General features: G+C 44.9%; 1 protein-coding gene across 2 annotated transcripts in view; it reads right to left on the bottom strand.

Annotated features, from left to right (window-relative positions):
• The window catches only part of ST6GALNAC5 (ST6 N-acetylgalactosaminide alpha-2,6-sialyltransferase 5), a 142,986-nt gene extending 138,637 nt beyond the window's left edge, over window positions 1-4,349 (bottom strand). Inside the window, exons 1-2 of one of the 2 annotated variants that reach the window (XR_004325178.1) lie at window positions 4,073-4,299; window positions 3,036-3,257 (exon numbers count right to left, since the gene is read on the bottom strand). Coding sequence is in view for 1 of the 2 variants with exons in the window: in XM_032494612.1 (XP_032350503.1) it covers window positions 3,036-3,257; window positions 4,073-4,087 (237 nt within the window). In the remaining variant the exon portion in view is untranslated. Of the gene's footprint in view, window positions 1-3,035; window positions 3,258-4,072 lie in introns of both variants that reach the window. The other variant, XM_032494612.1, reaches the window with a different exon arrangement.
• Window positions 4,350-14,396: the final 10,047 nt, after the last annotated feature.

The raw sequence follows: 14,396 nt of genomic DNA, 5'->3' as shown, positions 1-14,396 counted from the left end.
CATCACAAGAAACTCCAAGGAGCCTTCACTTACTTTGTCACACTGGAATTAGGATTTCCGCTCACACTGTTTGAGAAAGAGGAAGTAGGGACTACGACCATGGAAAGTAATATTTTAAGCTTTAACACGCATTGCTCATCACTGGCTTGACTTGCAGCATGCCTTTCAACAAAAGCACGCAGTGATTTAATCTGAACAGCAATTCCGTCTGCAGCCGTATGAGACAAGACTATCACTGCAGACAGGTGGTAGTTTGTGAAATTCAGGTGCTGGGGATTAAGACCGCCTGTTGAATTCAATCTCGGAGTTATGTTAATACCACTATGTAACTGAACATAAACACTACGTATTTATCAGACTTTGGGACCTCCAGCCACGGAGATGTGAACAGTTTCCTAAATGGTATCTGTAACTCTCTCCAGATTCAGTAAATCAATGGCAAATAGAAAGTCTGTAGGAATTCTGATTCAATATGCAGCGGCACACGGCTTGGTGGTCATCACATTCAGCACATCCTATAATTTTTCTAAGGCCTGATGTGAGAGTAGAGGGAAAAAAAAAAAGCAATCAGAGTATCATCTGGTGACATAATAAGAATAGAAAAGCTTTCATCTTTACCCTCCCCTGTGTTAACTGGAAAAAAAAATCCTAGCAATATTCCAACAAATGATTTCTACCTCTGTCTAAGCAAGAATATAGGGCGATCCCAAGGAAACCTACTTAAACAGCAACTTTGGGAAATGACATAAACATTTCACACACGCACCTTCAGATAGCCACCGGGAATGAACTCTGCCCAATTTGCAGCCAGCTAAATAGTAGCAGTAAAGCGACTACATTCTAAGCAGAGGTTTACACTTCATTTAGTGGGACAACTGGAATAGTGCCTAGAGAGAAGGCACGGGTTGTAAGATTTGTATTTGTTCCTTTGCCTGGGGTACGGTAAACTTTGTTGGACACTTTGAGTATGGAATTTTGGAAGAGGCTGATTTTCTGCGAAAGAATTTCATTGGTATTAATTATCTGAGAAGAACTTCCTGGTCACATTTACAATTCTCTGCTACGAATCCCAAGGACTCCTGTGTGTATCTATCATTCACATAACACTTCACAGTTTACAAAACCCTTTAATACGTTTTACCGCAATTTCTCCTAGAGTTTCAACATTTCCTTCCTCAAAGGGGCTGTCCTTCGTTTTAATGAAATAAGGCTCTGATACAATGAAGTGGAACCCAATATATCCGTGTGAATAAACACTGCTTTGAAAAGGAACATGCGGGCGTCATATTTTGCCCTAGGCTATCAGTATTCTTAGCTGCTGACTGTCCAGCAGGAGAGCACAGGAAGGGAGGCATTCGGAGTGTCTTCCCAAAGGAGGATCAAAGCTTTCAGCAAATTTACCTTTTGACACCCCTATTAATCAAAGCTTCACAAGTGCTGGGTAGCCATTTCCACTAAACAACAGCCATGAAAATCCACCAGGTTCAATACATTCATCATACACACAAATAGCACATCTATCCACAGTCAGAAGCCAATGTCTCACCTCTTCTAGAACTTCAGCCCTTCTGGGTTGCTTGCACACGCAGATACAAAGTATGTAATCAATCTGACAACTTAAAGAGAAAAGCAAAGCTGTAATTGTGGAACTGATGGCCTGCTCTGCTTTTGATTTTAAGGATCTACCACCAGTCCTCATTCCCTTTTCTCTTGCCCTTTTTTGCTTCCCTGAATTCTTCCGAGTGCTGGCTCTGCCTTTTCAAAGAAACTTTCCTTGATTTTACTAGGTCCGAGATCTTTCTCACTTCTGTACTCCAACAGAACTGTTTATATCTAGCATTTCCCATACATTTATATCTATCTGTCTATCTGTCATCTATCTATCCATCCAACCATATTTCATGGTATATTGTTTTTTTTCCCCTTACAGGCATTCAGTGATCCCTAAAGGCTGGGTTCTGCCTTCAACTCTTTCGTACTCTCCAAAATCCTTAGCATTATACATTGCACAAGTGAGAAGTATTCTGATTGCTACTTAAAAAAAGTGTGACTTTCCCATACATGGGAAGAGTCATCTTTTCACACAAAAGCAGCACCTGCTAAATATTACTTTGGTTCACAACCATAAAACCTAATAACACAAAAAGCAGAATACTTGAGTGGTTTCAAGAAATTCTCCAGCTTTATAGAGCATATACAGGGTGGAATTGTGTTTAAATTAAAAATATATATATACTAACAGCTTCAAAGAAATGGGAAATACATTTAAACTGTATCAAAATATCTTTTCAGAATCAGGAAACTTGATTAGGATTCTCCCAGAGGCTTCACACACTGAAACCAGAGATTCATTATTTCTAAGGGAAGGAGGCTTAATTTCTTAAAAATTCATCTTTTTAATTATTAGCCAAGCCATGCAGCGACTTCCCGGAAGGCAGAGGAAAATAGGCCCTCAACGATGAGTTTCAAGCCAATGAAAGCTGAGTTTGTGCCTAAAGCCTTCCGCGCCTGCCTGGGTACCGCTCCCCAGGGCTGTGGGAATTTAGCCCAGAGCATCCGAAGCAGAGATCAGATTAAGAACCTGCGAGGCTGAGCAGCGGCCGCGGGCTGGCTGCTCCTCAGCCTCCGGTTCCCAGTCCGAGGTACGCCCGGACTGGTACCCGCGCCATTCCTGGTTCTCCTCCCACTAGGGCGCGACTTGGCCGCCAAACCCGAGGCTTCAGGAACCCAGCACACAGCGGTAGCTGCAGTTCTGGGGCCAAGGCGATTCTAGTTCCAGGGAAGGTTCCTATTATGAAAGTAGGATTTGGGGTCCACTCATCTCATCCCTATTCCCTGAAAACTTTGCATCCTTCTCCAAAAAGAAATTCATACCTAGTAGGAACTCTGCCATCCCACCCTCGCGGGTCCACTCCCCCTTCCAGCCTCCGAATGGCACCTACTCACGGCGCCTCCCAGCCCCGGGAAAGGGGGCAAGCTCAGGTGTGCGGGATCCCCAGGCTGGGTGGCGGGCGAGCTGGCGAGCGAGCTGTCACCTTGTGGTCCACCACGCCAAGGTATCCGTCCAGCGGCCGCGGTCCCGCGGGAGCCTCGGGACGCGGCGGGGGGCTGCTCTCCGCCGACCGCTGCGCGCTGCCGGTCGCCGCTGCCTGCTGCTGCTGCAGGGGCCGCTCCTTCTGGCCGCCGAAGCTGCTGTATACGAGCAACAAGCTGGTGCACATGGTGGTGAGCGCTAAACACACTGCCAGACCATGGCGCTGCGGGCGGGCGGGAGAGAGCAGAGGAGAGACGCTGAGCGCCGAACCGGGAGCAGCGCGCTCCGCGGGGACACTGGCGGGACGGTCGGACGGATGGGGGAGGTCCGGGGGCGGGGGAATGACCCGGGTCCTATCCCGGCCGCGTGCAGCCCGGGCAGAGGAAGCACCGTCCGCTCGCGTACATCAGGGGATGCTCCCCAGCGGCGCTGCTCTTGGCCGCCGCCGCCTCCCAGATCTCTCGGCAGAGGACAGGTGGTGCTCGGCGCCGGGCCACGCGAGGGAGAGCGCGCTGGCAGCGGGGACAGGGGTGGGCTCGCACCTTGGGGAGCGGACCCTCTGCCTCAGCTCGGCTGTTAGAAAGTCTAGCCCTTGCCCCTTCTCCTTTCTGGACCCGTGGTGAGCCTCTACCTCAGCGATCCTTACAAGTTTTAAATCTGACAAGGAAACCAAGAAAGTCTGCAAAGGTCCCCCTGCCCACCCCTCTTAGTTTTTGCGAGGCTGTTGCTTTAGGGCACCCACATCCCGGAGCAAGGCGCCCACCACCCCACAGCTTCTCTAGTTCTCCGCTGTCCGCTCGGACCGCCCGCTGGAGAGCCAGGAGCCCAGCAACCCGAGTTCCTATTTGGGCTCTGGGAATCCGAGCCAGGCAGAACCGAGAAATCGGGAAGGAACGCGGAGCAGGTGGAAAGTTGTCCCTTTGTAACAGGCGACCTCGCAGCGCAGGGTTAGGCGCCCTAGAGCTCTCCCGAGGGCCCCGGGGACGCTGCGCCCCGGAGTCCCGCCTCTGCCCAGAGGAGTTGCAACAAATGACTCACCATCAGGGTCTTCATTTTGGGCACCTCTTTTGTGCGGAATCTTCAGGCACACGCGTCCGGAGCCACTTTTTCTTGGAGGGTTTCCATGGTGGGTGACTGGGCGGAGGCGGCTCTGATTTTCGCCCAGCTGCCAGCCGCAGCTGAGTGGGCAGGGGAGCCGCGGGACCCAAGGAGCGCCGCTGTTGCAGAGATTAGAGACAGAATTAAAACTGAACCGGACCCTCGTAGTCTCTCAGCGATCTACACAACTGCCGCCTGCCGCCGCCTGCTGGGTCCTAAAGACCTTTGCATCCACCCCCTTCCCGCCCCCAAATAATAATCTTCTCAGCTGAGTAGAATTTTTGGGACGAGAGAGTTAACCATGCCAGTATACCCACCTTTTGGTCCAAGGGCTTATTTATCTTTTATGAAGTCACCAAGTGAAAAGGAAGGAGAACCCGTTTGGATTCTGAACATGATATCCATTTGAAAATTTGCAAACTAGAATTTATGTTTTGTGATTTTTAGAAAAACAAGTCTACAGTCCAAATGTCAATGGCTCTATTTATAGCATTGGCGTTTACGATCAGAGCGTGGAGGAATTTGTCACGAAATAAATTTTAAAATAAATTATTTATTATTTCAGTTTTCCAATTGTAAGATTTCTGCTATTCTCTCCCCCCTTTATTTTACTTTTTAAATCCAGTTATTCTCATGCAATCTTTATATCATAATTTTCATCTAAATTATTTCATGCATTACTTGTTTTAAATATTATAATTTATTTTTCTATCAAAACTTTGAGGTTCCTACTATTTGTCTAAACGATTTAAAAGTGTTAAGAACATTCAGCACACCATACCCACATGATGAACTGGACCTGTAGATTCTTCCTAATTTAAATGAAAGATTTCTGGCTGCTAAAATAAAACTGCTTACAGCTTATTTTGTAAGAATTCTCAGGCCTTTGGTGCTCTCCTAGTGTTGGTCTACTGCACTGACAGTACATAATTCCACATTCAGAACTTCAATGAAAATTAAAAACAACAATTATTCGGAGTGTTTTTGGAAATTCACATCAATAGCTTGTTTTAAAGGTACTCTCCCCCACTCTTACCCCGTGCTGAATTACAAATGGCATTTGTTAAATGTCTAATTTAGGTAAAAACATATTTCTTGTGAAATTGCTCAGTGAGAATAGTCTTGTTAATGTATTACTTAACACCTAACCTGTAGCAGCGTAATGTTAAAGATTACATTAAGATGAAAATGATCAGCAGGCCAACTGAACCATAGACACAATAAGAGCTTTCTCAAGGCCAAAAAAGGCATTACAGTCCTCTTTTAATCTTCACTAATCCATTGCTGGACTGATGATACAACAGGAACTATTTTTAACTTATGAAGCATCCTTCTATATGCCGTATTGGGAAAGTTAAAATTAATCGGTGCAATAGTGCTTGGGAGAAAGCGAAAAACGTATGGGATTCGGCCTTTCAAGGAAAAACAGAAAATTCCAAACACTGTCCAACATTGTCAGCCTTGAAGCTATTTATTCAGTTTGTGCTTTAGGCATGAATAGTACCAGTTGTTAGGGCAGGAAAAGCAGCAGCCAAAGGACAATCTTATCGGGTCTTGGCAATTCTTTATTGGATGGTTGCACTTGACCCTCAAATTAAGGAAACAAAGGACCAACTTGATGCATCACTGCAAGCAGATTATCTGTGTTTCTCCAGGGCTCCTTTTGAGATGCTACTAGACGTAGCTTCTGCGTTTTTCAGAATCATTCCCCTTCCATCTAGTAAGTTGCCCAGTGACCAATAAAACACCTCTAATATATTTTGCCATGCCAAACAAAGCCATCGTATTTATGATTTAAGATCATGGCAGTACGTTGGACATCTGTTACACAGTATGTCTGACCAAATTCATTAAGCTTATGCCTTTTTTCTCTCTCCTGGGATAGTAGTTAGCGAGTTCCTAGATCTACTTATGAAATGGCCAGGGTAGATTTAAAAAAATGTAATTCTGAAGTTGATTTGAATAATTTTAAGGTCTCTGCCTTTCAAATATTTGATTAGATTGATGTGATAGTTTTAGACACTCTGGACTGAGAGCCAAATGGACAAGGTGGAGAAGGGGAAGGGCAGCTAAAACAAGTAATAGAAGTTAAAATCCTTGTGCTGTTCACTTAATGATCACTTGCTCTCTGGTGGTTCTATATGAGGGAATACAGAGAGGAATAAGACACAAATCCTCTTGTTTGAGTTCACAACCATGTGTGTGTGTGTGTGTGTGTGTGTGTGTGTGTGTGTGTGTGTGTGACAAGTCTGCAAGTGGGACAGGAGGGAAGGGGGCAAGGCACAACTAAAAGAATGATGCAGCAATTAGCACCAAGCTAGTGGAAGATTCAAATCCCTATGGACTCTGAGCTTCAATATACGTTCATTGAAATATAAGAGTATGGTAAATGGCTCCCACAGGTGCCATGGCAGTTTCAAGGCTGCCCATAAAAGGTCAAGGAGTGGGTGATGGTCCAGTTCCTGGGAATCCCAGCCCCTTCCCCAAAGTAGTTGGAATAATCCTCCCACTTGTTTGCATATGAATTTACCAAGCCCACAAAAACAAACAGTCCCTCACCTCCTTTGAGGTGGCCTGCACTGTCTGTGGAGTATGCGTCTCTCTGAATAAATCTACTTTCACTCAACTGTGGCTGGCTCTCGAATTCTTTCCTGTGCGAAGCCAAGGACCCTCACTTGATGGAGTGCATCCCAGGGACTCACCTGGGACCTGGGACGTGGCTGTCCTCTTGCATCTCATTTTTCCTGCATCATAAGTTGGCAATAAAAGTCAGAGTATTAGAGATTTAGCATGTATTTGTCAAGTGCCTACTATGTTAAGCACTTACTATGCGTCAGGCATCAGGATACCTGGATCCCGTGCTGCCCTGAAGGAACGCAAAGTCTACTCTTTCCACGTAAGTGCTATGAACCTTTATATTACAAAGAATTAGGAATCTATCAAAGTACTTGGCTTGTTTTTCAGCTTCTGAGTGCTTCTTTCTGTAAGACCTGAGGGGTTTGATATTTTAAGGGTAGCCACCTCGGTTTTCATAACTTTTTGTACACTTTTAAGTTAATAATTTGAAGAACCAGAAAGAGCAGAAAATAAGCAGCATTCATAGACACTCGATTGACTTGGAAACAAGTAGACAAGTCAATAAAGCTTTTTTAGTTCATCCACCTTGTCCAGTTCAATACAAGGTGAGTAGGGAAATCACAATTTGCTTCTCAAAATCCAGGCAGCTGAGATGGACTTCTCACCACTTAAAATTTTGCCACATATCTGCCTCTGGTGCCATCACATCCAAATAGACTCGGATTTGGGCGGGGGAAGGGACAGAAAGAAAGAAAAAGAAAGAGAAGGAAAGTAAAAGAAATTGAGTGTTCCACAATGTAGGTTATGTGATAAGCATAAGATGAGGATTTATGAGACCAAGCATGTCACAGGGCAAGGAGGGAAGAGGTGGTGCTCCTGCCCGGGAGAGAGGCCAGCCTGTGCCCGTGGACACAGAGGTACCAGCGAGCTACAAGGATACAGGAAGACAAACTGCTGGAAACCAGCGAGCCCTGCCCGTGACTCCTAAGTGACCTCTCAAATCAGAAACAAATGTGTCAAACATTTCCAAAAGGGATAGAAGGCAGAAAGCAACATAATGTAAACTGCATTGGAGATGTGACTGCTTTCCCCTTTATGATCTTAAAGAAAAAAGTTCTGCTGAATCCTACAAAAGCAAAAAGCTTCATAGTGGCAAAAAGTCCCAAAACAAAGGTGATACTTTTCAACTTGCATTCCTCAGTTTAGTCAACTCACTTCACTTCACTTCACTTCACAGGCCGTGGAGAACAAGTCTGTGGAGTCAGGCGGCCGGGACCCCGATTCTGACTTGACCACCTCCCAGCTCTGTGAACTCGGTAAGCTATTTGGCTGTGCCTTAGTGTCCTTATCTGTAAAAATAGCAACCGTAAGAGCTCTGTTGTGAAGGTTAAATGAGATACTACAAGTGAAGTGTCAAGAAGAGTACTAACAGGTTGTTAACCATTATTAATGGTGTTTTACATTTATGATTGAAAAACTAAGTTTGACAATGAAAGACTAGGATTTGACCTGTGTGACCAAGAGTTGCGTGATCTTGAGCAAAGGACTTTAAAAATATTTAAACAGATGCTTAACTTACTGTGTAATGGATATAACAAAGCCTATCCCCAAATTTTGGAGGGCTTATTAAAATGTTGTGTATGTGACTGTTTGTAAACTAGGAAGCTGTGCGTGAGCTAAGATGATGGGAACTCATTCATTCATCTAACAGATATCAACTGAGCATCTACTGTGTGCCAGCACTAGCCAGTTCTAGCCATGGGGACGTGACGGAGACACGCGAGAAATCTGCCCCATGAGGCTTATATTCAAGCTAGGGCAATAAACCAATCTAATAGAATGTCAGGCACTAGGAAGAAAGGGAGGGTAAAAGAAGCAGTTAGAGATCGGGGTGGGGTGTGGTACTGTGTTAGCTAGGATAGTGACATTTGAGGAGAGATTTGAATAGAGTGAGGGAGTGAGCCACGAGACTTTCTGGGAAAGGGCATTTTAGGCAAAGGAAATAACATGTGCAAAGGCCATGAGGTAAGAGCTTGACTGACATGCTGAAGAGACAGCAAGGAGGTGGGTGTGTCTGGAGTGGAAGGAATGAGAGGGAAAGTAGTTGGGGAGGAGGGCAGAGAGCCAGTCCAGGGCCAGATTGTATAGGGCCTCACAGACCACAAAAAGGACAGTGTGAAGGAAACCCACTGGAGGGTTTAGAGCAGGGGAGGACCATGGAGCCTTAATGCTTTGGAAAGATCACCTGGCTGCTGTGCTGAGAGTAGCTCTAGGGGAGCAAGAGAGGAAGGATGGAGACCACTTAGGAAGCTCTAGGTGCGAGGAGGTCGTGGGCCTTTTAGGAGAAGGGACTGGTTTCAGGATTTGCTGGTATTGGTTATGAGACATGAGAAAAAGAAAGGAGGCAGCAAATACAAGGCTTTAGGGCTGGGCAGCGGGGAGATTGAAGGTGCTATTTCCAAGATGCAGAATGCCACAGGAAAAGCAGGTTTGGAGGGGGCTAGATTGGAGAAGGTAGACTTAAATGGCCTCAGTATGCAATGTCACAAGTCGCTGGAATTCAGGCATGATGTTGGGCTTAGAGACACAAAGAGGGCTTCACAGTTCAGAAAAGGATGAGGTCACCTAGGACTGAGCCAGGACACAGAAGAAAAGGGGTCACAGGCCTGAGCCCTGGGAACTCCAAATTTCAGATGCCAAGAACAAGAGGCATTATTCCAGTACTGTTAATGCTGAACAACAATAAATGACTCTCTGAACTCGATTTGATTTCGGTGGCTGATTATTTTCCTTTTGAATGGATTTTCCGTTCCAAGTCAGTTAGTCATTTATGTCCTCAAAGCACTTCTCAAATTCTGTTATTGTACCAAGCATATTCATTTATGTATTTATTGTTCATCCTTCCTTCTAGATCATAAATTTTCTAGAACTGGAGCTATGTCCTGTAACTGTTTCTATCCTACAAAGCCAGACCATACAGAGGGTAATAATAGTAATCACTAACACTTATCTGGCTCCTATTTGCCAGCACTAGTCTAGAGTTTTACATCCATTTGCTCTCACAATACCCCCGTGAGGTAGGTAATGTCACCATCCCCATCTCACAAATGAGTGAATTGAGGCACTGAGACTCATTTGTCCAGAGACACCCAGACTTTGGTAAGTGGTGGCATTAGGCTAAATAAATATTTGTTAAAACAAGTAAATATTTGTCAAAGAATGAATGAATAGCAGCTTTATGAGAGTTCCCATAACCCACTTCTTCTACTGAACTCTAAATTGGTCTGATTCATAAGAACATAGTTTACGCCCGGTCTGTAGGTAGTATAACCAAAGGCAGTTCCTTGTTTTGTGATGTGCATTTCTCCTACTTTTATTTTTTCAAGGTATATTTTACATACAGTAAAATACACAAAATGAGGTGCACAGTTTGATGAGTTTTGACAAAACTCTATACCTTTTCCCTACCTGCACTATCAAGCTATGGATCATTTCCATCATCCCAGACAGTCCCCTCGTGCTTTCTTCCAGTCACACTAACCCTCCCCCCATAAGCAAACAGGCAAACATTGTTCTGATCACTACAGGCCAGCTTTGCCTATTCCAGGATTGAATATAGATGAAAACGTACAGCATATGCCTTTTAGTCTGACCTCTTTCACTTAGCATACTATTCTGAGGTTTATCCACGCTGTTGGGTGTTTTAAGCGTTTGTTCCCTTTTATTGCTGAATACTATTATGTGAAAACAGCACAATTGTTTTTATCCATCTTCCTGTTAATGCACATTTGGGTTGTTTCCAGTTTGGGGCTCTTATGAATAAAATTACTAAGACTGTTCTTGTCTTTTGATAGATGGATGGTTTAATTTTTCTCACGTGAAAACCTAAGAGTGGAATGGTTGGGTCATGGGACAGATGTCTGGTGAATTTTGAAAGAAATTGTTCAACTGTTTTCCAAAGTGGTTTGTCCGTTTTTTTTATTCCCCCCAAATGAGAGTTCCAGTTGTCCCACATCCTGTCAGCACCCAGTGTGGTCAGTGCTTTTAAATGTCTCTTTGCTTTTGTACAGTTTTCAAGATAAAATTAGAAATCTTTGCTTAGCATCCTGGGTCCTTCCTAACTACGCAGCTGCCATTCCCTGTGACTCTCATCTCCTGACTCTACACAGGAATCCTTTGAATTAGCCATGAAAACCGTACTTTGAATTGACAGCATTTATGGTCAGTCAGATGAGTCTTTCAACAAGCCCGTTTCTGTCCTGGTCCCTCACATCTCAGCCTGGGCCTGGTCCCCAGCAGCCCCTACTTTCTGAACCTGCAGTCGGTCAGCGAGTCCCCTCCTTAATGTTTCCACAGCTCAGCTTAAAGCACAGCCTTGGAATCACACCAAACAAGGTTAGGCCCAGCCTTTGACACTAACTCCTGTGTCCCAGCACGAGCCACTAATTGCCCTTCTCAGTTCCCTCATTTGTATCAGGCAGGTGGTAAAACCTTTTGAGGAGAGTAGTTGTGTAGACAAAATGTACCAACTCATGTGAAGTGTTCATCACCATTCTGCTTATCAGACAACAGGCATGTTTTCATAGGGAGCTGCCTGTTTGGTTTAAAGGGAGGAACATTCATTCTCAAATGCTGATTGAGCTTACAATAAAAAGAACAGTTAATAACAGTGCTAATTGTAGGCAGTGGCTTTTTAAATTGGTAATGGTGTCATCTCCGTTTTACCAATGGAAATGGAAACATAGCGATGGGAGGCCATTTGCTCAAGGTCATGTGTCTAAAGGGACAGAACCAAGATGTGACCAGGTCTGTCTGACTGCAGAGCCTTCCCTCCCAGTCTCCGTACTCCACACTCCACTGTTTTCTAAATGCTCTGACTCTAAGCCAAGCCCCCCTCTAGATGCTGGCAACACAAAGAGGAGACAAACTCAGCCCTCACTGCAGAGGACAGACCCACGAGCAGGGGATCATACCTCAATATGCTAAGTTGAGTTAAAAATGGAGAATTAGAGGGGTCACAAAAGAGCGACATACGGCTATGTGAGCATGTTTCAGGTATGATTTCTGGCAAAAGGGAAATGTTCTCTGTTGGTTTTAAAGATCACTAGAAACAGATCAGGAGAAGGCCAGTGTCCCTTGGCAGAGAGGACAACATAACACAGTCATGGAAGCATGGATCCTCATGGCAGTTGCTGGAAACAGAGAAGGAGTTTGTGGGTGATGTAGGGAGTTATCAGAACCAAGCTGGTTCTGTACAGTTGTGCAGGTTGTGCAGTGTGCAAGGATGCATATCTAAGTGGGTATCACAATCATAATTGCTGCAGGTTTGTGTATATATTTTGTCAATTTCCTTGAAAATGACCATGAAGAAGTATCTTGCTCTGCACGTTTCAGAATATTATAACAATTTTCCATTGGTTAGAAGTCTTGTAAGTATGGGAAGCCTTTTAAAATTTGCACAAAAGTGCTGTTTGGGCTGGGAGTGCTGTGGTCACAATAACTTTCTAGGTGAATGTCTCTGGAGAACGTGAGAGGGATGGCTTTATAGGGGGAAGGACTGGAGCCAGAGAGAACAGCCAGGAGTCTGCTGTGGAAATCTAAGTGACAGATAAAGGCTTCGGCCAGGACAGTGTTGGTTGGCATGGACTCAAGAAATTCTTATGCAGGTATTATGCTGCAATGGTTAAGGTGGATCAAATCCTAACTATGCAGAAGAGGGTTTATAAATACAAAGCAGTGCCTCTTCCATGCAAAATAGTATGTGTAATTCTGGCCACCTTTCAAAATGGTGTAGAAAAATAATAAAAAGTGGCTTACACGATGTTTTAGTTTGGGTTCTCTCAGAAGCATATGCAGGGATAAAGATCCACGTGCAAGTATCTGCTTGTCAGGTGAAGGAAACCCTTTTGGGGATGGGGGTGTGTAGGGAAGCAGTAGAGGGAGGGAAGACAGCCAAGAAATGGTGCATAATCAGGCAAGTTACTACTGTAGACAACTGGGGCTCAGTTCTGCTGGAGAAATTCTGGCAGCCACTGTAGACGGCAGGCCTTGGTTGTTCCACTGAGGGCCGAGGGAGTAGTGTCTCATTTGTTTGGTTGAGGGTTGCTCTGGGCACGGGGCGACGGGCCTGGATTCTTTGGCCCATACTCCCTGCCTCACAGGTGGCAAAGCCAGCAGGCTCCCAAGGCTGGAAAAATCCCTCAGGCAGAGAGGGGCAGGTGCTGGAGGTTTCGGTCCCCAGTGGCACTGAAGTGGCAGAGGCGGGGGGTGTGGGCAGAACACTCCCAACATCTGCAATGCATGGAAATCGCTCTTGAGAGTTTTCAAAGGATTCAAATGCCTCAGGCCACTTGAATTTCCCAACAACTTTGTGAGATAGGGAAACACATGGTTCCCAGACGAGGCTGGGCAGCCCCTACTTGCGGTCAGATCCTCCAGCCTACCCAGCTGTTATTTATTCCAAACAGAAACATCTTTGTCAGGGTCCCTCCCCTTTTCCTCACTACTGACTTGTTGAGATATCTGTCTCTTGATGTAGGTTGTGAGCAGTTGAATTCAGAAATTTTGCATTATTCATCTTTGTTTCCCCAGATTCTGGCACACAGTGGGTGCGTGAGGGTGGACGCGGCAAATCTTTGTTGGTGGGGGGCAGGTCATAAAACTGACAGACCCATGAAGTTTGGAGTATTTGAAGGTAGGCCAACAACTATAAGGGGAGACTAGGAACTTCATAGAAGGAGTTTTTCACATTAGGAATTGATTTTTGTTTTAATTGTTCACAATATCTCGAAGGAGAATGGGAAACGGCAAATAGGGGCAAACCCTGGGATCCTGTAAAATAAAGCAAATTTCCCCTCCAAATGTGAGAGATAAAGGACCACGCCTGCATGCCATGCCCCAGTGCCACGATCTGAGAGCTGAGTGAGCACACGTGCTGGAAAGCTCGCTGTGTTCCTGGATGAGCCGGGAAGTAAGGGGTGAGGCTGGCCCGACATCAAGGAAGGCCGGTCTTTTTGTCCTCTTTGTGCTGCACACACATAAGGGGTAGCAGCTGCAAGAGGGGAAGCCAGTTAAAGAGTTTTCAAGATGAATTTAAAAGTGCATTCTTGAGTGTCCTTGCAATATTTCCGCTAATGTAAAAAGCATGATTGATCTATATGCATCTTTCTGCTGCTCTTCCTAAGCTAATTGATATCATTCTTACGTCTTTGTCCTTTTTGTTTGGAAATATCGCACATGCCATTTAAAACAGCTGATTTGATTTAAGCAGCATTGAAATGTTACACTTTTTAAACAGTCGCCTTTTTAAAAAAGTCAACTTAAGCCTTGCCTCCTCATTCAAAGACCGAAACTTGTGACTAGTGAATTTCTTTTTATCTGTGGAAACTATACTTCATTTCTGCGTAGTTAAGGGCACAACGAGATGTGTGTGACCTTGAGCAAGATACCAAGTCTCTCCAAGCCCCCGTGGTCTCATCCATGCAAGGGCAATGGTAATACTGCCCTCCTCAGAGGGGCCATTTGAAAGATTAAATCAGATAAAGATGAGAGGATCCAATATGTAGATAGCATTTTTTTGTATATAGCATCTTTTAATGTACTTAATCCTCACGACAGCCCTCTCAGTTAGCTACTATTACATTGTCCTTTTACAGATGAGGGAACTGAGGCACAGACAGGCAAAGCC

Source organism: Camelus ferus, chromosome 13 (genome assembly GCF_009834535.1).
Source record: "Camelus ferus isolate YT-003-E chromosome 13, BCGSAC_Cfer_1.0, whole genome shotgun sequence".
In the NCBI taxonomy this organism is placed as follows: Eukaryota; Metazoa; Chordata; class Mammalia; order Artiodactyla; family Camelidae; genus Camelus; species Camelus ferus.
This window is presented reverse-complemented; position numbering and strand designations above follow the sequence as displayed.